This window comes from Agelaius phoeniceus, chromosome 1 (assembly GCF_051311805.1).
Source record: "Agelaius phoeniceus isolate bAgePho1 chromosome 1, bAgePho1.hap1, whole genome shotgun sequence".
Classification (NCBI taxonomy): Eukaryota; Metazoa; Chordata; class Aves; order Passeriformes; family Icteridae; genus Agelaius; species Agelaius phoeniceus.
The window spans coordinates 110,522,361-110,548,818 of record NC_135265.1 but is presented as its reverse complement, the minus strand read 5'-3'; the positions used below and the strand labels follow the sequence as shown (position 1 = coordinate 110,548,818).

General features: G+C 40.0%; 1 protein-coding gene across 1 annotated transcript in view; it reads right to left on the bottom strand.

Annotated features, from left to right (window-relative positions):
* Positions 1 to 10,949: 10,949 nt before the first annotated feature.
* MEP1B (meprin A subunit beta) overlaps positions 10,950 to 26,458 on the bottom strand; it is a 35,686-nt gene continuing 20,177 nt past the window's right edge. The window contains exons 7-15 of the mRNA XM_077192036.1: positions 25,182 to 25,360; positions 23,499 to 23,717; positions 20,278 to 20,430; positions 19,317 to 19,532; positions 16,568 to 17,035; positions 14,785 to 14,967; positions 14,104 to 14,335; positions 12,249 to 12,450; positions 10,950 to 11,303 (exon numbers count right to left, since the gene is read on the bottom strand). Of these exons, the coding sequence (XP_077048151.1) occupies positions 11,286 to 11,303; positions 12,249 to 12,450; positions 14,104 to 14,335; positions 14,785 to 14,967; positions 16,568 to 17,035; positions 19,317 to 19,532; positions 20,278 to 20,430; positions 23,499 to 23,717; positions 25,182 to 25,360 (1,870 nt within the window). The 3' untranslated portion in view covers positions 10,950 to 11,285. The remainder of the gene's footprint in view (positions 11,304 to 12,248; positions 12,451 to 14,103; positions 14,336 to 14,784; positions 14,968 to 16,567; positions 17,036 to 19,316; positions 19,533 to 20,277; positions 20,431 to 23,498; positions 23,718 to 25,181; positions 25,361 to 26,458) is intronic.

Here is a 26,458-nt window from a genome sequence, read left to right as displayed (position 1 = left end):
TGCCACACCACCAGTGGAGCTGACAGCAACCCTTTCCACCTAATGCCATCTCCTCTTTGACAAATTTCCTCCCAGTACCTGGCCCTGGGCTCTCCCCAGTAACAACCTGATGCCCCCTATTGAGTCCCTGCTCTTCCATGAGCCCTCTTTGCAGGGGCTGATGTTGGAACGTCATTGAAACCTCTTGCAGTGTGGATTTCCCTTGCTGAGCCATAATAAAATGGATAAACCAAATGATTTCTTCGAATTCTTTTTTGTATTGTGTAAAACAATGGTCCAGTATTTATTTAATATTTAATCTCATTACATTTCTCTGCATCTGCAGGAAAATGCCCAGGACAATAATGCTTCCTAATAATATCAAACTGATGAGCAAAGAAATAGCACCCACATTCTCAACTGATGATGTGGCAAAGATCAAGAAATTCTGCAAAACTCAAACCAAAGTAAGATATAAATTGCACTAATACTGGCTAATGGATAATGAGATTGCATTTAATGTTGGTAATGTGCAATGTAAGTGTTTGTTGTTTCTTAAACAGAGTATCTTTGACCATTTAAGCAAGCCTTTAGCACCAAACATTCATGGCCATGAGTATATTAAAAAAGCCATTTTTTCTATGCTACTGCAGGGTAATGAGAATGTTCTCAACAATGGGGCATGCATTAAAGGAGACATCAATATCTTATTATTAGGTAAGAGCGTGTAGAGTTAATAGTGCATTGATAAGTTATTTTATTATCCCCCCTCCTCATCATGCCAGTGTAGCTCTGTTATGCAATATTAGCAAGAAAATAAAAGCCAACCCAGTACAAAGACTCATTTTGCCTTATACAAGAATGTTTGTTAGTGTCTTAGGATCAATTTATTTTATCCTTGGGCACATTTTTACAATTATTTCTGTTTTGTCCCACACTTCCCTATTTACTTGACATCTGTTCTATGTTTCCAGCTAGCGCTGGCATGACGCGCAATCGTGTCTAATCCTGCGCTGCTCACTCGGGCGCGACACCCACTGATTTCACCAATGGGCTCCACTTCATCTCCAAAGTTGATGGAACTATTCTACTTCTGTCACTTGCAGTCACAGTAGCTGTTCAGTTGTGACTTCATTCCTAAATGCTTTGTTTTCAATGCCCATAATTAAGTTACATTAGCTGCAGACTCTAGCCTGCTCCAGAGCAGCTCCTGGCAGAGGTGTCAGCTTCCTTACATTAAACAAGCTCTTTGTTTCTCTGCAGAGGTTCAATCAAATATTTGATAACTTGCTTTAAAAAATAGAATAGCCTAAAACAACAATCCTTGTCAAATCTTTTGGGGTTTGTAGTTTCTCTCCTCAAGAGGGCAATTTGAAAATCTTCCTCCACAGGACCCTGCTGTGGCATTTTAGCCATGTCAGTACAGGTGGGATCTGTTGGCCAATAACCCCCTGTCCAAAGCACTTGCTCAGCACCTGCATTGCCTGGCTGGGTACCCAAATGTGGCAAATGTGGAGCCATGGAAGTTCAAAGCAGGTGTCTAATGGCACTCAGTGACATGCTAATGGATCTGCTGCTTTCCAAAGGACTGTCTACTAAAGCTTTAATAAAGCCAGAAACTGGTCCCTTAATGGAATGCAAAACTAGGTAGAACATAGGCAAGCTTCTTTGAAGTATGGAACGAGATCTTAAGTTAAAAATTTTAAATATTTATTCTGGGAGGATTCTGAAGAAGGAACTCTAATTAGAGGAAAGTACATTTTGAGCATTTCTGTCTCATTTATTGAAACAGTAGAATTTCTGAGGATGTCTTTAGTACCCACCTGTGTTCTACTATTATCTAGAGGAGTGTTAGGTATGCAATAATATTGTAGTAATATAAACTTTGCTTAATAAAACAGATTTAGTTATTTTATATATACTTTTTAACAGTCTTGACCTTAGAAATTCCAGCTTCTGTTTCTTTTCCTTCCAGTTTGAGACTGAAATGAAAATTGCAATCACAATACACACCAATACAGTTGGTATAACCTTACAAGTAATTAAGCCGTTTAGAAGCTAATTAGTGTCGCAAGATTTCCAACTTTGTAAGGACTCAGGAGCATTCTAGAGAGGAAATGCTGGGGAAAAAAAAGCAAATTAAAATTCTGTATTCAGAACTTTTCAACTTTGGGAACTTCTTTAAGGCTTAAGCATGTGTTTCCCCAGTGCTTTGTCTTCTTCCCACTGCCTGGACCTGTGCTTTTGGAGATCCTGTACCTGGAATCATGAAAAATGTTGATTTGATTTGGTCACAATTTTCTCCTGTTAAGCTGAAGCAGATGGGATATTTATGACATTTATATGGAAGCTGTGTTTTTGAATAATGAATGAAATAAAAGGAGGAATAAATATGTAGTAAAGATGTTTCAAGGTATTTACAAGGTTTAAGTGAGTGTTTTAAACTTTGTAAGTTTTGATCTTCATTACTTGAAAACAGGGAAAACTTTGACACTTCTCAACATACCTGGAACACTGTCAAAGGCATCTTCCTCTTTTCACAGTGAAGGAGCTTAGAAAACACTGAATAAAAAGTACTTACTTTGAAAATCAGGTGGTAGCATATAAAAGCTTCTGTAAATGTCATTCAGTTGCCTGGAAAGCTGCATCTTTTGACACCACAGTCCCACACTTCCTTGGATTTAGCAAGGTTAGGGTTAGCATCCCCTGACCCATCATCAGGGACTCCTGGTACTCCTGGTGCCACCACCTTCATCCAGCTATTGAGGTCTGTCATCTAACAACTGTAGGATTTTGGAGACCAGGAGGAAAGGAGTTTCTTGTCAATGATTGTGGCCATGGCAGAGCAGCACTGACACAGGTCCTGGGTTTGCTCCCCCCAGGTGGCGTTTCCCTGGTTGTGACTGCTGGACTAAACTACCCCACTGGGGCAGCAAAATGTCAGACCAGCAAACAGGTGCTGGTGGGTTGCCTTTTCTCAATCTGTTTTGGCAGGAATTTATTCTGTGCCCTTCCTTAAGCATCCTAATAGTATTGATTTAACTCTTTCCAATAAATGAGGAAAGTGATTTCCCATTTCCCAGAAGTATTTGGGTAATTAATGGTAAAACTACTTTGCAAGTGCTTGAACATTCATCTCTTGAACATTCCTTACCAGAGATTGGAAGTATCAAGATTCTGGTGTACTGGGGCAATTAGCCCAACACCATAAGTAAATATTTAGTGACTATCCCTAACATTCAGTTCAGAGGCCTGAACCTTCATCCTGCAGTCCCTGAACCTGAAGGAGGTGACCGCAATGCTCCTCCTGCCCTTTCCTTTGCACATCCATGGAGAGGAGTCAGGGGACTGGCTGCTGAAATGCACATTTCCTTTCCATAAAAGTTTTTTTGCACATTTGTATGGAGTTGCTGTGCTCTTAGATATCACTGAAGTCTGAGGTTTATTGACAAATAAGCCCTTCTACAGATGGGAAAAGATCTTTGGCAAGGGTAATGCTGCTAACGCGTAGCTCCAGCTGAGATCATCCAGACCCTTGGGAGTGCTCTGCTATGTCATACACAGTGACCTTTGAGAGAGATGTCCAAAAAATATTTTACTTCACCAGTAGCTACTGAAATTTCAAATGCCTTCAGCACCTCTTGTGACAAAAGACAAAGTGGTGGGGAAGGAGGGTTTTCTGCTCTCCTGTTTTACAAACTAATGGGAGTTGTGTACTCCCAGATACTGCACCAGTTATTCAGCACAGTTCAATCATTTGCATGTGTGCTGAATAAAATGGTAGCAAAGAAAGGTCAGGATTTCTCTACTGCTTATTAGGCTATTTTATTTTTCCCATTGTTCTAAAATCAGTGTGCAAAAGGCTGGAAGATGGCAAAGTGCTCTGCTTTCCCCTTTAAGAGGTGATCTTTGTATTGCGAAACATTCCCTAAACCACTTCCACCATCAGCAGGGGGCTGCCAGAAAGGCAGTTGACAGCAGCTGTAACTGCTGATTAAAAAACTGATGCTCAGCCTTGCATATCAAAGATATCAAACTTTCCATCTTCTGAGCTTTAAAACCCTCTTGTGGTGCAGGGGGCTGTGCACCCATGAGCATCAGCCAGCACCCATTGTACCTGAGCTCTCGCACCCCAACCCATGAGGGCTTGGGTTACAAAGCCTCAAAAATGGTTTTGATGACACCTAATAAGAAGTAGGAAAGTGTTTTATAGTTGAAGAATATCTGGGGAATGGAAAAGAAAAAAAAGTAATTTTAACCCAGCCTTAGTCATCCAGATCATTGAGGTGCTGTGGGAAATAAGTGAGTAAGCAAATGCACAAGTGAGCCTGACCACAGCCAATCTGAGAGCAATCTGACACACCTGCAAAGTGGTTTGTGCAGTATGGGCATAAATCAAGGCAAGTGGAAGCCCAGATGGCTTGCTTTTAGGAAAACAAGTATCACAACTGGATCTAGGCACCCAGGTATTATTATGGAGCAAAGAAAAACATGTTTATTACTTTCTTAGTACAAAGGGTGGAGTGGCTTTCTCATTTGAACCCCCAGGAGTAAAAAGGAAATAAACCTCTTTTTCTTCTCTTCCCATATTTCACTTCAAAAATGTCTTAGAGGCTGCTGGGGCTGCACTCAAAATGAATGCATCTGTGGCTATCTGTATTTCTCAGAAACTCAGATTTCTTCCAAAGCTCAGGATACACTCGTGGGAGAAAGGTGGTTGCCCAACAGAGATCTTCAGCTCTTCCTTGGACAGGCTGTTCCCAGTGGGGGAGGTTTGATGTTAATCAAATTGATTGGCAGTCACTTCTACCGTGTGACCTTGTGGGGACCTGGCCAGGGAAGCCAGTGTGGGGTAGAGTGCTGGGAAGGGCCAGAGTGGCTTCCTGGCAAAGGGTGCTGGATGTGGGATGGTGACTTCCCTCCCAAAGGAGCAGGACAAAATCCAGTCTTCAGTGTCTGTGTGAAACTGAGATTCGGTTTCCACCGGTTCCTCCAGGAAATCCTGCAAGGTAAGAGCCACTTTTATTTATTGCTCCCAGTTGCAGCTTATGCAGGATGAGCCCTCCACAGGGACTCAGCAGAGCTGGTACAAAAAGGTACTACCACTGGCTTTGTCCATGGAAAGGGTTTTCAGGTTTTTCCTCAGTCTTCCAGCTCCCAGTGGCTAAGTCTGTTTTGTGTCATGCTTATGCCAGCTCTGCATCTCCCTGCCTGTCAGCTTCCCAGACCTTCCCCAAGGAGAGAGCTGCCTAAAGAGGCTTTGCAGCCCTGGGATTTGGGCAGCTGGAGGCCTCACCTCTGAGTGACGTAGGCATTGCTGTAAGCTGATGGAAATAGCTTAAAAAGGACACACCTAGTGGCAATTGATCTTGCTGTGAGCTGGCAACCTGTGAAAAGCAGAGCAAAAGGGTGGGCTGCTGAGTAGGGGGAGTCTGCTTGGAAGACATGGCCTGTAGATGGACTATCATGCAGTGGCCCATAGCAGGTATTCACTATCTCAATTTAAGTTTATTTCTTTTCCTTAGAGCTTTTTTCCCTTAAGAAAATTCATACTATGTTATCCCAGCAGCTTTTCTTTTCTGATTCCTCCCAGTCGCACCTGTTAAGGCTTAAGTATGCTCATTTTTCTTTTGGTTAAGGCAACCCTTTAATTTTCTTTTTCTCTCCTTACCTCCAGCTTACACTGGTAAATCTTTTCTGGTGATGAAAGCATGACAGTAGCTGCTAGAATGAAACCTGACCCTTCTAAGGAGCGACAGAGACTCCTTCCACAGTTAATAAACAAATTTTATTAAACAGCTTAATAGCTACCAAACTCAATAAACTAATAGCTTTCCTAACAAGCAAAACTGGAGTTGCAATGATACTTTTATGTAATTTATAATGTTCTGTTTTGAACAAGCAAATATCATTTACATGAGTGAAAGCTGCCTGCAAAGCCAAGTGTTCACAACACGATGAGAAGTATGGGGGGGCAGGGGAGAAAGTAGAGATGAAGAGGGAGATGTGCCTCTGGGAAGTTTTGATCTGGCTTTTTGTAGCATAGACTTCATAGATCCAGATGGAGTTAAAATAAAAAATCAAGGGCAAGTGCACATACACAGAGCTCCAGCAGAAGAAGGTGGCTGGTTCTAGTTACATATTAGTAACTGTGAAGTAGAAAGGCCATCATTAAGAAGTTGATCAAAGTATTCCATCAAATGGTTTAGAGATAAGATTCAAATCTCATAAAGAGCACACAGGTCTTTTTTCCCATGAGTATTGCATTGGAAGAGTGACCATGTTTATGTATTGCAGGATTAAGCATTGCAACCTTGGGAAACAATGAGGTTTGGTTTTGTTCTTGACATTCCAGTTAAACTTTTTTGATGCTATTTTGTTTTCACAGTAGGTGAAGTCAAAGGCATAGATCAAGCATGGAACTTTTCATCTCCAGTAGAAGTTTAGGAATTTATGAGCAAAAGAACTCCAGTGTAAACTTATCTGCAGCCTTTATGATTCCAGTTAGAGTGTATTTGGTGTAAGTAGTAATCACTCTGAGTTGTTGTGGTCATTGTTTTTTCCTAGTTATTTCTGTTGATGCTTAGAAGATGGAGAAGACAAGGAGAGCAATCACAGGGCATCTGTCTGCTGCAAAATTTCATTATCTTCTTACATGAAACAAATCCTTAAATCTCAACTTTAGAGTTTTCTTTTGCAATAAATCAGAATATATGTAATTGAAAGAAGTGGGGAAATGACATCACCATGTATTTCTTCCTTATTTCATAACACAGAGCAAAATACGGGTGTTTTGCCATTACTGCATCAATATTACAAAAGTCTCTAGGCAATAACTTTATAAAAGCACTGGCTGTTTCAGAAAAAGCAGTTTAATTGTTGGTTATCTTCTCCTTTTGAGACGTAACTGTCTGTACTACCAGCCCCAAAGATAGCTTGAAATGCACTCCAAGAAGAGAGGAGAATTAAAATCATATTTATCAGAGTCAAAGGTAGTTCAGCTGATGGCATCTGTGTCTTAGGAAAAGACCCTGAGCTCTAATAGCAGTGGATAAAGAGACCTGTGGGGAAAATAAAAAGGAAAAGAGCCACTTCTCTGTTCTGAATTGGACCTTAAGAAAATGACAAGTGACATGACTCCTGCCCTGCACCCTGGGACCGTGTCTGCCTGGCGTGGGTGGCACAAGACACCTGACACTCAGCTGAAACAGGAGGATGCAGGAAATGTGAATCCCACGGGCTGGTGTCTAGGATCAGTCCCTTTTTTGCATTTAGACAATGCTGTGCCAGCCAGACTGAGACATTATGACTCAGTAATTTGCTACTTGTGCAAAAGCTAAACTGAGCAGAGCTACTCTGTGTGATGCAAATAGCAGTGAGTTGGTTTGCCTGAATCAGGAACAGGAGGCTTCATTTGCTGTTTAGCATAGATAGTAGGTAGCAGGATTAAAAGTGCTGCTGAGATTTCTTGAAGACCAAGAAGTAGCTAGAACAATGACCCACAATTTGGTTTTTTCTTTCTTTATTATTCCACACCTGAGCCATTGACTTGAATGTTGGAGTTAGTTTACTTTTCAACCCATGCTTGACTCCTGATAGGCTCAGCAGTGGGGAATGAGTCATGCCCACAGTTCTGGATGCAATGTGCACATACTCTGCTGGGTCCAGCTGTACAGTAAATCTGGAGCCCAGAAAAGGAGGAGCAGAGAAGAAAACATTCACTTAGATCTGGGTCTTTGCTAGAGATGCTCTTGAATGAGGAACAGGGCAGGCAACCCAAGGAGTCAGTCCACAGCCCAAACCTTTGTACTGTATATTGTGGGAACACAGTAATTGGGTTTTCACACTAGTCCTGGTGTGTAGAGAGTGGAATGTGCCTGAGCAGGCATGTGGGCAGAGTAAATCCTTGTTACAAATCAACCTGGATCACTACAGCGTGAGGACAGGAGAGATAAATGGATTGGTGCAGATTTAACACTGGTGCTGTTTACTGTCACATTGACATCTCAGTGATTTTACAGAGAGACCTCTACAGTGAAGATTTTTAGTAAAAATTTCTGTGAATAAATTTGCTCTAGGAGAATAAAGTAAACAAATAAAAAATAAAGCAGCGTGGGCTGCAAGCCCATGTATAGCTCTCTGAGCAGCCAACACAGTATCTGACCTGGGATAAGTACCCATATTATCTGCAAATATGTAAAATGTACCTCTCCAAAATTAAGATCATTAAGTCATTTGTGCTAGGGCTTTTGAAGAAAAATGTACTTGTTCAGGAGCTTGAGCTAGTAGCATAACTTTTGTGATAAACAATAAAGTGTAATATTGAATCTCATTCTGCATTTCCTGAGTAATTTTTCTGCATTGTAAAATTGGAAAGAAATACTCCTCTTGAGTATTTTCAGGTCAGTGAAGGACATTAAAAAGCCTGTCTTTTGGCTCTACAGAAGTGAGTTGTTCACACTGGGACTGGGAGATTCAGTTTTAAATCATGCTCTTCACTGATTCCTGTTAGAAATGAATAAGCAGAAGCTTAAGATTTTTTCCCATGAATGTTTAACGTTTCAGGATATATCCTATGGAATTTGTATCTTCTGCAATGTATTGAAATTATATTGTAATACTGCTCTGCATATTAAGCTCTCTTCTGATGGAAGTACAGGTACTTACCTTATCTCACATAATCAGGATTTTAAAAATATAAATGATCTCTACTGTTAGAAATCTGGTACTTCACATTTAAAATTATCAAATGCTTGCAGTTGATAATGTTAAGGATTGTAGCCAGGGTTGAATTTATGAACAGTCTCATTTGTGTCTTCTTAACTCCATGTAAATCTATGTGCATATCTTAATTGAAGGCGCATTTGGAGGATTATTTGCATGAAAACTGCTGATGAAGACGTGTGGAAATAGGAAAGTTATTTTAAGACAGCTATAGTGGGGTATTTTCCTATCCAGGATGTTTGTTAGCTGTGACAAATCTTTGTTAATTTTGTCTGGCTGTTTTCATGAATCTTTGGATTCTAACAAAAGCTAATAAATCCAGCTATGAATGCTTTAAATACAACTACATTTCAGAGAATATGAATCAGTGAAGGACTACATATATAGCATTGATACAGAAGAATACACATTTGTTGCTTTGTGCTGTGCAGTAGCATTCAGAGGAAGACTTGCTCCCTCATCAAATTTCCATACATTTGAACTGCTCTTGCCCAGAGTTAGGGTAAATTGCATGACAAATGTTAAAATCATCAACACCCATCCCAGGCAATCAAAGTAGCTGTTGACCTTTAAATGTGAACACATTCACATACCAGTCTGCCGACCATCTGGTGTGACCTGACATTTCCATTACAGGCACTCCTGTCTCTCACAGCCCCCCTGCAAAACACCACAAATGTGATGATTTGTGCCCATGGTGGCTGCCATCTCCCTCCTTGAAGGGTCCTTAGGGAGGGACGTTTTGCTTCCTCTGGCCCTTTTATTTCCATGCTCACTTATTTCTCTAAATCCTACTGAATCATAGCTCTGTTTGCCAGGGGTGTTAAGGAAGCCACCAAGTCTCCCAACCCCAGGATCCAGCTCCCCAGCCAACGTGCCCAGCCAGGAATGGTCCCAGGTGATCTCTGCATCCCAGTCCTAAGGATCTGGCTGCTCCTCCCAGGTCTGGCTGGCAGCAAGGTTGTGTCCAAGACACACTGACACAGACACACACGGGGGTCCCTGAAATAGCTGGTGGTTCAGGCTGCTGCACAAACACACACAGAGCTGCATGGGCTGCACAGCCCCTCTGTAATGCTACCCAAAGTCAGAGAAGGGCACACTGCCCTGTCCTCCTCCTCCCCTCCAGGAAATCAGAATGCTGGTTCTCTGGTTGAAAAAATGTGTGCCCTCATTCTCCACATCCAGAAACACACTCAAACATGTACAGTCCCCTTAAATGTGAGCATGGCCTCTAAACCTGTTAAATATCCATGCTTGGGAGCTCTGGCAGTGGTATACAAGTCACCTTCTGCATGCCAGGTAGGGCACTGTGATGTTTGAGTCCTCCAGATGTGGAAATGTTTCCTCCAATTCACCAGCTCATCCGGCTTGAAGTTTGCTAGTGAATTATGCACACACACAGAGAATTAAATTCACTGAAGAAATACTAACACACAGACTTCTCCAGCTGCCAGCACTTACACCTCTTACACACCAGCACACAACCTGATCCCTCCAGCTGCTGCTGGCACCAGGACCTTTCAAGACACATACAAAACACACATACCAGTCCCTCCAGTTGTTGGTCTTTGGATCTACAAGCCCTGTGACCCACAGTTCCTCCAGTTCCTGGCACACAGACCCTTCCATGCAAGCCCCTCCATGTGCTAGTACTTAGATCCATGAGCCCTAAGACCTGTGGTCTCCTCTGGCCATTGGCATCCAGCTCTCTTTTGCAGGCAGGTCTCTCCAGTTTCTGGCCCCATTTTGCCCCACTTTTCTTTGGATCTTTTGATTCTTCCCCTAAACACCCCCCATAGTCATTTTTACAAAAACCTACAAGCTTTTTCTGATAGCCCATATCTCAAGCAGCCTCAACTTTTCCACAACACTCAGGTTTATCATATTTCCCCCCTTTCTATCAGTTAATAATTGTTCAGGTTGACATTCTTGAGGGTTCTGCCTGAGTAGTTCCTCTAATGGACCATCAATCAGTGGCTGAAGCATTCTGGATCCTCATTATTATCTCCTCTGTGACTTCCTCATTAATGTGTGTCTGTGAGATTCATTTATTGCTTTCCTCATTACTTCTTATTTCTTTTACAGTGAGTAGATCACAACCAAATAACAAATGAACCAGACACTCCCACACTTCACAAACTCTCACACTACTGACTGACAGCTGCAGCAGGACTGAGAACTGCTGGGTACCCTGCCAACACAGGGTCCAGCTCCTCTTTATTTTAGACAGCTGTACAATGATAATATTTATTTTATATTCAGCAAATTTATTCTTTCCTGTGTTGACTGCAATTCAGGATGCCGTTTTCATGCTTTCTTCATGTTTAGGTAGACTTGAAGGACAAGGCAGCCATGTCACACAATGTATTTCCATTTTTCTCTATTGAATGACGATACACAGCAGTGTCAGACACTCCACTGACTTTAGCACAGTGTTTTATCCAGATGATGAATTATTTTCCAGACTTTACAAACTTTTATCATGATGGTTGAGATAAAAGGAACAGAAAGAGTGATGACGTAGTTGTGGTTTTGCAGTGATGTTCATCTTGTGTCTTTGATGCTTGTTTGCATTATCTTCAGAAGGATGTTTTAGTCTAAGTGAGGGAAAAAAACCAAACCCACATCTTAAAAGTGCATAGGGAAGGGAAGTATGTGTATAATGTAAGAGCATTACTTGCAAAGAAACCAAAACTATTTATTGGATGGTCATAAAGTAGCAGTGTCAAGTATCTGACACTGCGCAGAGGTACTTCAACTCAATGGGGTATCACACAAAGAGTATTAGGACAAAATTAAAAATGGAACTCTGCTTTCTGGAAGGATATTCCTCTTCAGTTTGTTTACAAAATTTCTCCTGTGCCCTGTGAGTCTCTCTAAACTATGTCATGCTTGCTATTTCCAGGACAAGCCTCTACTTAAAGTAAGAGTCCATGTATCTCAGAATGCATGAAATGTCCTGTGAAAACAGGCCCAAATGCTGCTTCTGTCCAGTACATGGCACTTCTGATCCTGTCATCTAGATAGTTTTAACCTGCTGTCTTCTTAACCTTTCCTTAAGTTAATATTTCCACAACTTCACGCCTTGCATAAAAATGGCCTTTGAATAATGTGGAAAATAATTTTTTAGATTTGCTTTTTGTTTTGACACCCTGGGATGCATTTTTTAGCACCATATCCGGGGGGGATTTAGTAGAATAGTCAGCAATAGATGAAATACGAGTTTACTGAGCAGAAAACATGGTTTAATTATAAATTGAAAGTGAACCCCTATGTTCACACTATCCCACTCAATGTAGGCTGTCATTGGGGCAGAGTGGAAGGGGGTGGAAGAGGAGAACAGATTTTTAATTAAGTAGGATTTTGGTGTTTGATAAATTAGTGTCACTTAAAGGAGCTCTTTAATTCTTAACCTGTAGTCTTTAGGCTTCAAAAAGGTGACATCTTCCATTTACTTCTTACTTAATTTGATTGTTTGCTTTTTAGTGAATATGGATATGTGTGCATGTGTCTATATTTGTTGAAAGAGGCAAGATACTTACTTCTTCCAGAGTCACACTCTCCTTATTCTCCTTTCCTTGTTTGTATTTCTTTTTAAGGCACACTGCAGTTGTGATGGTGACAATAAGCATTACAACAAACACAGTTATGGTTGAAGAAACAGCTATTACAATATTTTCTTGAGTTGAGCCTTTCCTTTCACACTTTTCTCCCATGTACCACCAGCTGTCACCTGCTGGACATCTAGAAAGCAAAAGAACTAACATTTACTATCACCTAAATATTAAAGGTGTGAAAAGATCTACTTCAAAAAAAGGCATCTCTGATGTAATTTCTATATCCTAAAGCATAATGAAGTCATCTTAAAATGGACTTCTATTTTAAAGTTCTCTCAGTGGCCCATTGTCCTTACACACCTAAAGGTGTTTCTTTCAGCTCCTAATGTTTCACAGGTTGTGCCTTCAGAGAGAGCTTTTGCCAGAAATCCTAAATGCCTTCCTGATCCTCTTGACCTCTTAAGGCTTGGATGCAGCTGATCTATGGAGCTTTTATTTTTTTTAATTTTCAAATTTAAAGAACTTTAAAGAGCTGCCTCTGCCTTCATCCAAGAGGCAGACAAGAAAAATTCACAGCCCAGCAGCCATCCAGTTTTAGGACTGAAAACAACCTCCAGGCTTTGATTCCATCACCTCACCCAGCACCACAGTCAGCACACCCACCTCCATCTTTCTAACCTTGGTTATTCCTTATGTATTGATTTCCTAGCTCCTGTCTAAGTCATTTTTTCAGAACTACCTCAGCCCTGAAAACAAGTCTGTTTGCAGTGCAGTGCAAAGATATTGCCTGCTGGGGGAATTACAGGTGATTCAGCTTGAACAGATGTATCACATTCCCACCCATTTCCCAACAGAAAATTGGGGTGGAAACTGACTGCTGGTCACACATTTCTGTAGGACAGAAAGTAGGTTGCAAAGGCACTAAAGCTTCAAAGAGTCCAGAGATGTCAGAAAATAAATGTTCTCTCTCCATAATTTTGAAATGAAGCATAACATTGGGCATATTTTTTATTTTTGTCTTCTTGGAACTACTTCTTGACATTTACTCCTATTTGTGACCTGCTTCTAATGAGTTGCACAAGAATTATTTTTTTCAAGGTTTCTAAATGGAGATATACAACACTTAATGAGTCATCCTGACTCCTGTGGCTTTTGGCCTTTATGTTTTCCTCACAGCACTCCCCCAGTCTACCTGCCCTGGAACAGCATCTAAGGTTACTCTCTTCAGCCTCAGAGCTTATTTGAGAGCTGGAACAATGCTAATCAGGCAGGTAGTTACATAAATGTATCCACAAAGAATTAAATAAAAGTTGATATTAATCTTCTTGCAGGGCAAACAATCTTTATTCCTCAGCTTTCACTGCTGGTTTCAAAGGCAAGGGACTACACTTTGGTAACTCATGGTCATAATTTGCACTGTACAATATTTCTGAATCAAATTTTAAAATAATGTCTACGCTGCTTCCTACATGATAAGTATTGCAAATCTACTCTAATTATATAAATGCTCTTTTCTTGCAATTACATTTATTCAACTCTTCCACATTTTGCTATAGGGAATTCTGAAGACTTGGAGTAATACATTACTGAAAATAATAAACACATTTAAAATATAATTTACAGGAAAGTCAAGCAGAGTACTTCAAAATGATCAAATGCTGAGGTTAGGAGCTTTGTTGCCCAAATCGGCCATAAGTTCAGTCTCACAGGAGCAGTTGCAAATACTTGCCTTAATCAGCTACAGTCTGTCTTTCCTTTCACTAGGAGCAAAGATTTATTTTGTTAGGAACTCTCATTACTCATCCTAAAGCAGCATTTGAGGGTGAACAAAGGCAGTTACCTGCACACGGGCATTCTGTTCACCATGACACAGACACCATCGTTTTCACAGGGGTTGTCTGGGCAGAAAGATGGAACCTCTGGATCTCCGGGCTGGTTGGTGCTGCCTGTGGTGGTGGTGGTGGTGGTGGTGGTGGTCTCAGTGCCACTGGGGGGTTTGGTGGTGGTGGCACTTGCAGTCGTAACAAGAGGGGGTGGAGTGCTTGGCTGAGTTGACAGGAGGTGCGATATATCTGCACGGTGAACACACAGGAAATAAGGTCTTTGCTCCACATTATTTTCCTTCTTATTCCACTGATAGTTTCTAATAATAAAGAGCAGTAAGCCTGTCCAAAGGTTTAACAGATAAACAGTCTTTTTTGCATTTTAGGAGCATGATGTATTTTGGAAATGTCCTCTAGAATTTTTTCAGAAACAGATATTTTTATTCAAATTAATATATTCAAATTAATTTGCACAGGATTAGCATTGTTTTATACACCTTCACATGAGATAAAGGAATTATACTGTGTATGTACCTGTTCACAAATTTATTCAAATGTACGATTTGACTTTAGACACAGGCATAATTCAAACAGTGCTCAAATGCAAAGTACATTGTGTGTTTATAACGACCACACTAGTGACTTGGTATCTGACACTGTTTGCTGCATTGTGAAGAGTATCAGCTATGTTTACATACCTTCCATTGTTAAAAGAATATAAACACCATCTTCTTTGATAAAGTTGTGGCTCCTAAGTCTCTCATGAGTTAAAAATGCACTTGTTCCAACTCCTGGACCTCTCATGTATTTGGTTCCATTGGGAAAAGTTGCTTCGGATCCTACTTTATCTGGCCTATCCCAAGTATAGTTTGATGAGGATTCTGGGGAGTAAAAAAAAGATAAAAAGAATGTGAATGTGAGACTGGTCTGGATTTGTGTCTCAGCAGAAACCTCAATTGCCTGGGATTCCCCACTGATGAGAGGCATAAGACAATGGAGATCTTCAATTATTTGATTTATCCTGAGGTACTGAGAAAAGAACCTGCTGGAGGTGAGGTTATTGGAGAGCTAGTTGAAAGCCTGTTGTATTTTCTTTTTAGTTTGTTAAAGTGAGGTGGTCAAGAAGATAAGTAGCACATAAATCATCTATAACATGGGTTAATGCAATGCTTCTCAAAAGAGAGCATCTCCTGTATCTCCATGCCCCTGTAGTAGATGTGGGGCACAAGATATTTGAACAACCTAAATGATCACAATCACTGATGCCTGCTCCATCAAACCCTGCTCTAAAGCTCAAAGCTGAGCCTGATTGTCCATGAAAGAATCTGACAGAGGGAGAAAGATCTGCCTGCTCCACCACCTCTCTGGTTAGATAAAAGGCGTGTGCTACAAGGCTTCCCTTGGAAATCGTGGACTATTTGCAATATATGAATAAACAAGAGAGAAGGAGCAGAGAGCAAACAGACTGCATGTCCACAGGGTCAGAGAAGGAAAAGGGCACTGTGGCTGTAACAGCAGAAAGCACAAGGAAAATGTGCTTTTACAAACATCTGTAGAGGACATGGTGTGGTGTGTCTTTCATTTACAGAGAGGACATTTAAGTCTTTCTCGATTACCCACTTTGTTTTCATGTAAAGCCAGTGTCACAGAAAATGCAATGTAAAACATACTGGTTTTCAAATAATAATATGAATTGGATGGTTTTGTACCTTCCTTACTTACTTTCTAGTCAGAAAACTAATTCAGTGGCAGAGATGATTTCTTTTGGCAAAAAGAAGAATGTCATTATGACAAAAGCCATAATGACTTAAGTCCAAACTTTATCCAATGCTGAATGTGGGTGTTTTCTTTAATATCTCCCTCTGTAGAGATTCCTATCATTTCTCAGATATGAATGTGGGTGTTTTCTTTAATATCTCCCTCTGTAGAGATTCCTATCATTTCTCAGAGTTACTTTTACCTCAACTGTCACGTTTCCAAGTTATTATGGACAACAGCCCTTATCTTCTCACATCTTGAATAAGTACAGATTACATAATATGAATCAGTACTTTGTCCATCTGGAGGCTTTTGCTGGCATCACTGTACCTTTGACAAGGAGGGCTGGGATTTTTTTGATAGTTGCTTCACTTTTATCTGCTATAAACTGCCTGTATTGTTAATTCCATATTTTTCTTTTCATGACTTCTGGAAAACTTCCATTCTCATTAAAACAGAAATATATGTATCCTCACAGAGCATATGAAATAAACTTTAGGAATAGATGATCCACCTGTTTCGTATGCAAATGCAACTCTGAAATCCTGAGTCCCAGCTTAACTTGCTTGTAGGTTTAATTTTTTTCTTGTCTGTGGGTCAATATTATTGTTGCTGCAAACATATGAAACATTCCGGAAGCTAAAAAATGTGTATTAATTTAACCAAGAGGAGATGTGACCCCTTGTCTTTTGGTTGTGTTTTACATGTTTAATTTTAACTAACCTGAAAGCCTCTCAGGGTCTGTTGTTATGCTTCTTTGGTTTGACATCTGTTGACGAATATCAGGATGCTGGTCAAGCAGGTTCATGGTAACTTGTTGCCATGGACAGGGCCATTTCAAATGATCATCATTTGCTCCAGAAATCAAGGACAAGTATATTCCTAAATTAAATGGGTTATCAGTGGTACCATTTACATACAAGCTGACCTGAAAAGCATATCCTTCACTAGAGTAAAAAGGTGGACTGTATATTATTCCCTTTTTTCCTGCTGGACTTGTGTTGAGGACATGTGTGAAATTTCTGATATGCCAGACATGGTGGGGACACTGAGTTTCTGACAAATTGATGTCATCAATAGAGAGGCCTCCATTTGATATGCCACTTCCTCTCACGCCTTGAAACACAACCCGGAATTTACTGGTGACATTCAAAGAAACATGATGGAGCTGCCAGTAGGTCTCAGGTGAACCTGAAAAACAAGGGCGGAGATTTCTGACTCAGCAATACAGTCAAACACTGCACAGGTCTGTGAAGCCCATAACAACATTATGTAAGAATCTTTCAATTCCACTGGCACTGATGTGATGGAATATTTCTTCTGTAGATGTTACTTTTTCAGTTCAAGATCATATTTGCTCAATACAATATTTTAACAGAATTAATATGCAAAATAGCACTTGTTGATGGGTTATAACACTGCTTTTTCTTTTACATTTTTTAATAAAATTTCATTAAATTAATCCAGGAGTTGTGAATATTAAATCCACAAAAATAGTTTCACCTGTATTGTTAAAAAGAAAAAATTCAGAACAACTTATATTCAAATAACTGAACAACAACATGCCTCAACAAAAAATGCTCCAGAGGATTCTGGGAACCTAGAACTACAAGACTAGTTCATTCATTTGTTTTTGTATTTCTAAATGGCTTGTTGGAAGCTTGCCTATGCAGAAGCACTATTCACACATCACATTATTAATGGTACTAAGGTCAAATTAAAGCCAGTCATTTCCAAACCTACTTCGTGCAAGAGAACCTTGCTGCAAGTTTGATGCTGTATCCAAAAGTGCCTGCACTAGCAAATTCCACTTGACTCCAACAGCAGTGTACACAAAAGCAAAGACCTCTGCACAGGGGCCTTGTGAGGTCAATGAAAGTAGAACACCCTTTTTGAAAAGTATGTGCACCAAAACAGTTTCTTTTGTGGCCTGGTTTTCGTTCATCTGCACAGAAGACCAGCTGCATTTATTGAACAAGCAGGTACAGAACTCATATACATCACTCTCCTAACAACCTGAAACACAGCACAATGGATCTCAAATATGTCTTAATTTCTTGACATTTTTCATTACTGTTATAATTAGGAGGGAAAAAATTGACCAAGAAACAAGAAGAAAAGCACCCCGCTGTTTTCCATGAAATTGCCTTCAGCATAAACTAAAGGATTTTTACACGTAATACATGCAGTTCAAAAATCCCCAGCTGCCACAAACCAGTGGGAAGCATTCAGGGATTGTCCCTAAGCCTCTCGAACATCACAGTTCAGTGCAAACCCATGACCAGCTCAACCGGGTCAGACCATGGATGGAAGGGGCTGTAGTGTCACTGTTACTTTCAGGTTATTAACTGCATTGGAGAGGGCAACTTCTCACTTGAGAGAAGTGAAACAGCTTGGAGGGAAAGTGGTCTTGAACCATTCCTAAAAGTTTGCCACAGATTGTCAAAATAGGGTGCCTCTTTGGACACACTTATGAGTTTAGACACTTAAAGAAAATTATGGACTTGCGAAAGCAGGAATGGGAGATGGGGCCTAATAGACACAAAAGAGTGTTTGTGAGGAAGGCTGAAGTCTGGAGAAATTACTCTTGGCATCAAAATAGGGTTTGAAAGAGTTTGGAGAGCTCAGACTGATGTGAAGCCTACACCTGCCTTAGCAGCTCTTAGGTTAAGGATGCCTGTTAGCTCAGAGGGCACAGAGGGTGAAGCCATAGAAGTGAAGAAAAGAGTGGAAAAAACCCCCAGGCACCAGCAGCAGCTGAGCCTAAAGGAACAAAAAGAGACAGAAATTATACCTATTCAGTAAAAAAACTTGCTCAGATCCTTCTGAAGTTGGTGTAGGTGAAATGGAGACCACATATGAGTTAAGTATTTGAGAAAGTAATTTAATCATAAGGTGACTTTGGGAATTCTAGCTTAAAGAGCTCTTGTCCATTAGCTGACCTCAGTTGAGGTCATTCTGTAGGCCACAGGCTCCTAAAACCACAAGAATTTAATCTTCTTCAAACTGCAACTCAAATCGTGATCTGTTGCTCATATATTTCAGTTAAGTAATTTAAATTTTATTTATCTTTTTTAACTTAGATATTCCAGGGCATTTATGCTTTCCATTTCTTTATTATACTTTCTTATTAATAGTAATTTACTCTAATATTCCGACTTCATCAGCTGCTATTGATACCAGCAATTCTAGAACAGTTAAAATGATTGCTCATGGAATTTTAGCTAGTTTGGCAAGAAAACTATCTTGATAATACAAGAGTTTGAAATTTGTGGTAATTTATTATATTATAGGAAAGCAGCTGACTGAGGATCCATCAGGTATAATTTCAGCAGCAATGAATCAATTACATAGATAGAGAAGAAGCCAAAGAACAGCACTAGGAAATGAGTGACTTTGCCACAATAATTTTCCCCAGTACTTTGAAAAATACTGAGGATAGATTAAAACAAAATGCAATTTTATTCCATACCTTTTATCTCTTTGATGAATCTCAGAGTGCCATTTGGATTGGCTGATGTGTACTCCCTGACCCAGACATTCAGCCGGTCATTCTCGTTACCACTGTTATATAAATAGAATTGTAAGCACTGAAAACCTCTTTTGGGATAGAGGATTCGGCTCTCCAGGGCAGCTGTGCTTCCTTCTCCTCCAGCACTGGTGTCAAAATGCATGAAGTAGCCAGAATCTGCCAAAAGTCAATGAGAAATGAGCAGTAAAGGGGAGAGAAAACGGAATTTTCCTGATGTACTGGCTTTCTTAATGCTGTATTTCTTAATGCTGTATCTAGAAGATACAGTCAGGGCAGGGTTAGGTAGATCCTGTACAAATCTCTGACTGAGGACTACTACCTGTTCACCTTTTCCAAAGGTAGAACTATTCTCTTTGCAGCTTTTGTCCTCATTTCATTGTCTCCAGGAAACTGTACCCAAACCATGGGTTTTTGCCCTTTACCCAGTAACTCACAGTTGACACCCTGGAGGACAGATTTAAACTCCTGAACTCTTGGACTGTTCTGACAGGTTGAGATACATCTAGCTAGATTGTCAATTAAATTTTCACCTCAGCCCTGATAATATGCATTTCAAAATCCTACTCCTGTCCAAGGACTTATTGAGCAATTATTGAGAAAAGCAGCAATCTATTTGGTGTGCCTGTATCACAGGTTCAATGCTTTATATAACTCACATAACAGGATGTGACACTAAGACCAAAAAAACTGATCAAAAGAGATAAGGACATTCAATCCTCTGAAATAAGCAGAAAATCAACGTATCACCTGATGTCCCTAGGTATGTAGATTTATGCTGCTTAGTTAAAAAATAAACTGCAGTCTGTCAAAAAATAAATAGATAACAAGGCCAAGCTTGAAGGAACCCTGCATGCCTCTGCAGAAAACACCTCCCAGAAAGATAAGAGTTTTTTTCTCATACCTTTGCATTCTCCCATATTGGTGTGATCTGTATTTGGCCCAGCAGGAACCTGAGACAAACGCTGCCAGTCACTGTTATCATCTGAACTTTGAATCATGCCACATATATTTTCAAGTTCAAAACTGCACGTGTCCATGAAACTTAGGGAGGAGGCTATGGAAAAATAAATAAAAAAAAAATTGTGAATCTCTATTACATAACACATTTTAATTCTGAAGGTCCAATGCAATGAGCAGAGAAAGACTAAATGCAAACACCGAGTAATCAGTGGTTTCAAATATGATCAGCATTCATATATACAATGTTCAGGAACTCAAAACACTTGGTGATTAACACTGACATTAATGAGATGTCATCAGGGACACTCTGGGCCCTCAGCAAACACAGGAGAGCATCTGCTAATTATCATATCATGTCTTTTATTTATAAAAGGAACACTAATATCAACCCAATCCACACATCTTCATATTATACTCAAAAGATCCTGAGACTTCCCATTCTTTGTTCTGCTTTCTTTGGGCCAGCCCACACAAGGCCACAGATTCTGATACAAACTCACTAATGTATAAGCTGGAGTGCTTATTTTGAAATATAGAAGAGCAGAAGCTATTTGGCTGGAATAAACAAACCTTGATTTTCCAAACACAGAATTAAAAAAAACAAAAACAAACCAAAACAAAGCCAAACAAACAAAACAAAAAAAAACATTTGGTAAAGGTATATTTGGGAACAGTGGATATTTCTTGCCATACAAATTTTTCAATATCTTTCATGTAACAAGTGAAAAATTAGGTGGAGGAAGAGTATGCAGTTAAATATGAAAGGGAGAATACCATATGAAATATTTCCTCTGTCTAAAGCAAACTCTGGATAGGTGAGAGATAGCACAGTCCAGGTTTATCCCTGTTCTTATTTTTGTTTCCCATTGTACCATGTCTGAGCTCATGTGTAATACCAGTCATGATTTGAAAAGAGCTAAGTTAATGAAATACTTTTTAAACTATGTCTAAAATATTGTGGCTCAAAGGTTTAAAGGTTTCCTTGCATGACAAAAAGACCTTGAGTATCACAAAACTCAACCTCAATAACATACAAAATGCTTCACTTGAGCTGCAGCTCTGGGAAGCACTTAAGTATGAACTGCTGCCAATTCAGTTCTACTGCTGAGATATGAGATATAGACAGTTCTACTGCTGTCCTCACAGAAAGCTAAAAACCCTCTGGAGGCTGCAAGGTAGTCAGAAGTGTATGGCAGATATTTTTTAAGATACAGTTCAGTACAATGTTGTATGAACTAAGAAAAGGCTTTCACAGCAAATGTTGTGCTGACTGCTGAAGAAAGAAGGCAAGCAAAAATTGAGAATTATTAGGTGAAAGAACTCTTTGAAATCAAAATACAAAACAAAACATGAAATTGATTTGGCCAAACAGGAAGGAAGTAACCTAATGACTTTAAGTAGAAAGTGCTGGCTGGCATGGAGAGTTGACCTGAATGCCAGGAAGACAGAAAAGCAAGACTCAGTAGATTGTGATGTATTTCTGAGGTTCCTTCCTGAAACAGGTGAAGGGGCAATGAGTGAGGCAGGTTGTGAATTCTGTCTGCACCAAAGCCAGACACTTCTTTGGTATGCAGTTAAAGACTGGACTCAGAAGAAAACGCCTGGGGGGTGACTGCAAAGTCCCAACTTCCAGAGGCTGAGGGAAACCTCATGGTCAGCTCTGTCCAGCAGTATGCTCCAAGGGGAAAGCAGACTAAAATCTACTGTTATCATATGGCCTCACAGAAAGCAGTGAATTACAGATTGGAGCAGCACTAAACAATCTGTCAGTATTTCTTATGCTGTGGGTTGTTTTCTTCAATTTAGGAATTAGTTACATTTTTAATGTAATTTCCTGTCCACATGGGCCTCTAGCAGAAATTTAGCTTACACATTTCCCTAAATCATGTTCAGCAAATGAAGTAATCTTTTGTGTGGGTGAGGGCTGGGACCTGTGAAACACCATCCTCCCTGACAATGGTGGCTGATCTGACAATATTTATGTCTCTGCAAATATCATCCACACTATACACATCACATGAAGCCAAGAGAGGGACTGGGGAGCAGGGTCCTAATTGCACTGAAGGTGGTGGAAGTTTTGTCAGTGATTTCAGCAGGACTGGGGCTTTTTTTCATTTGGGGAATGTGCCTGTGGGTTAAGAATAAAGTTAAAACATCATGAAGTATTTCTGTAATGCACAAGAACAATGGAAAATAGATAAGATTATTGGAGAGGAAGAAGGACCCCATCCTCTGTGAAAGACATCCTTAGCTGTAAGCATTTTTATAATGCCTAAGATTGTGTAGCAAGTGCTAGAAGCTAAGGCTGTGTGTGTGTGTTCAATTTAGACCTACATGAATAAAAATATTTTCATCAGAATTTTACATTCAAAAAACTGCACCCTTTTAACAAACCAGTTTAAAGAATCTGTATAATAAGGCTTAAAATATAATTGTAAGCCAGTACTCACTACTTGGGATATTGTAAAAGTTCTCTTCTGAGTGTCAGAGCACACTGAATGCAGCAACAATTACAGAATTATATTCCAATTTGATAATGGACTTATCTAGATTTCTCTGTTTCTTACTTTCATTCAGCTTTGTAAAAGAAACACCACCTAAGCAAAATAACTCTTCTGACCACTTTTGTAAGAGACCAGGTTTGAAGCTTAACAAGAAAATTTAGAAAGCTTGCATTTTATTCAGAATGGCATCTGTACCTTATTTGCATGGATAGGGTATATATAAATAGGCATGACTCTGTCTCACAGATTCCATGAAAGTGGAGTAGGTATGACAGCCACAGCAAAGATGCTCATTTCTGTGCAGTGTCTGAGCATCAGCTGTGGAATAATGCAGGGAAAAAACAAAAGGCTTTGTGCAGAAGCACACATTTTAAACAGCCACCCAAGGGATGAACAAAAGTCAGCTGCTGAGCAAAGCTGGTTTTTAACTAAAGGTCAGATAAAATTGCACAGAAACCTCTGCTACTCAGCAGTGTTTCTGCAAGAGGAATGCTATTTCTAGCTGTACCATTATTTCTGGTGTTTTTAACACAATTCACTTCTCTAAATATGTTAGCATCCCTTTCACTTGTGTCTGGATGGGTCCAACATGTATGGATCAGCCTCATTTCTTTCAAATGATTCTTTCAAGTAATATAAAATAAATGGAGAAACTTACTGCAGTTGTACAGCCGGTTCAGTTTCTGGAGGTCGTACTCACTGAAATCCATTCTCTGTCCTATGACATCAATGAAGTCTGGTATGTTGGTGATGATGGTGGGATCAGTTCCATTCCTGAATGCAGTCTTGCTGTAGTGCATCACAGAATTGTAGTCGTAGGGAACATTCAGGAAGTCTGATCTGTTATCATCATATTTATTGAAATTATGTTCTTTACCTAAATGGCAAAATTGAAAGGATAGATTGTCTGTTGCTCAAGGGAATCAAATTTTAATGTAAAGACTTGCAGTGACAGAGAATCTATCACATCTCAAAATATTTTTTTGTAGTAATTTACTTGTACTTATTTTGTAAAACAGTTTTATTTCCAGTCTAGGGCTATTTACTTTTCTCTTTCAGCAACTGATGACTTCTGCTGGATGAAGAAAAGCTTTTGCTACCAGAAAATTTTTCCTGTGGAACAATTTATAAACTTTGATAGGCTTGTGATATCCAAGAGTGGAGAGAGTGTTTCAATTCTCAAATTACTGTAATTTGCAACTGTTTCTAATCTGTATTCTGTGATGTTCAAGTCCTCATAATTTTAGGTAATAATAAACAATTTAGAGTTGTCATCAGATAAACTTCCAGAATTTAGCTTTACAGATGTTTTCTGGAGTATGAGCAAAGAACCAGTTGCTTTCTACCCAATGGGGAGTCAAAATTTAAATCAGTCAAAATACAGTAATTATATTCTGGTCAGTGTAAAAAAATTGCAGCAGTTTCAAGTATCTCACAATAGTGGAGCTTGTCACTAAAGAGTCAGCAAAATATAATGAAAATCAAATAATAGAGTCTAAGTAATTTTCTGTAATATATAATTGCATATGCACCTGACTATTGATCAGGACTAAATAAGAATGCATTAGATTTAATCATTATCCAGTTTTGCAGTCTTCTGTGTCTACCAATGTTAGGAAAACATCAAGTCTGTGTATAGAACTTTGTTTTTGAACAGCCTGAAAGTCACAGAGGACAACAAGCTAAAGAAGCAGAGACAGAGCAAAGTCCTGAGGAATTCTGTGCCATGTCTCAGGCTTGTGCCAAATATACCAACAGTTACAATTCACAAGCTGCATTGCTAAAGTAACTGCTGGTGTGACACAGACCCTGAAATGTCTCTCCTGCTTGCCCACCCTCTGCACACTCTGGTCTCTCAGCTCTGCTGCCAGTACCAGGTGTAGCAGACAGGCAGAAAGGGAAGGACCAGTGTTTTCACTGGAGATTTTCTACTGGTTTTGTTCACACTGGATTTTTCAGACCTGGGGGGGGGGGGGGGGGGTGTTAGTTATTTTTATTTCATTAAGGGCTTCTAGAGTAAGTGTATTTCTAGAGTATTCATTTAAACAAACTAAATTGTCCTCTCCTGCTGCCCTGTGGTACAACACGTAGCATAAGAGGATACAGATCTCTAATTAGAGCTTCGGAAACTGCCGTGGCACAAGCAACTACAACAGCAAGAACAAATGAGAATTTATGTTTCAAGCAGACGTCCCTTTATATCTAATTTATTGATATACTGGCTTTGGAAAGTAAGTCCAGGTGAGAGAATAGCATGACCACCAACAGATGGCTGGAAGGGATGTTCCACATCTAAACTGCTAGCACCAGAGATTGAGAGGAGAGCAGAGGAGTGACTGACCAGACTGGATCCTGTCCCAGGCAATGGTCACATAGTCATCCCGGTCAGACCGAGACTGCTCATGCCAGAATCCCAGGGCGTGCAGGAACTCATGCTGGACTGTCCCAATCCTGTCACAGTTGGCTCCAATGGAGAGTTGCTGCAAGCCCATTTGCATGTTTCCCACTGAGGACCAGCAGCTGGCAGTGACACAAAATGAGAGAGGGCTCTTTGAGATGCACACCATCCCCATGCCATGAAAACCTCAAAACCAGTCTATTCAATAGGTATATTTTTAACCTGAGCATTGAAGTCACATTTTGTTACAGAGAGCACTTTTCCATTGATCTGTTCCTTATCATACCCCTTCCTCTCACACTTAGCTCTGTTTCGATGAACAAGAAGGTCCTTGTCTCTGGCTCTATTAGAAGAAAAATGTTGATCTACTTGTGACAAAAGAAAACTGATGATGATTTCTTTGGTACTCTGGAACATCAAAGGTTGTGAGCAAATAATTTAGAGCAATTAAATTTCTGCAAATTAACAATTTTCAGCTACTGTGCTACAGCACTTGCTGCTCTCACACACTCCCAAGTAAGAGCAAAACTGCAGCTGTGCTGCAAGTTTTTATTAAAGGGTGAAAGAATTTAGTGAGTTATCTGCACAGGCCAATAAAATGGCACCCCATGTCCACAAACTAGCAGGCACAGAGAACTACATTTAAATTGATATTTTATGTAGCAAATAAATCAATACTTACCCAATGAAGTACATAAAATTAATAGGGCACAAAATATGCCATAGAATTTGCAGTCCTATCACCCCAGAAATTTAAAAATACAAGCACACCATGTGCTTTCACACTCTGTGACTTATTAGAGCAACATATTCCTCAGTATTTCATTTTCCACAGAGCAACACAGGCCTTGCCTTTTGATTACTCATTAAAATCACAACATGAGACCTGTTAAGGAGCACATGTAGCATCCATAATTTCAAAGTCTTTCTTTGAACAAGGCCTCATATTGATTCTTGTGTTGTGCAGAAGTCCATCATAGGCTTGGGTCCACCTCCTACCAAAGCCACCTCTGACTTCACAGCTGCTACACAGTGCACAGCAGGCTACAGCAGGCACATCCAAGCACTTGGCAAAAATAACACCCAAACGACAGCAGGTGCAGCTTCCCCGTGCCTTTGGTCTGCCAGATGCCTAAAACACTGTCATTCAACAGCCACAGAGGGGGCAAATACACAGTCAGTGCTACCCTGCACTGAGAATAAAGCTGAGGTGAGTGGGA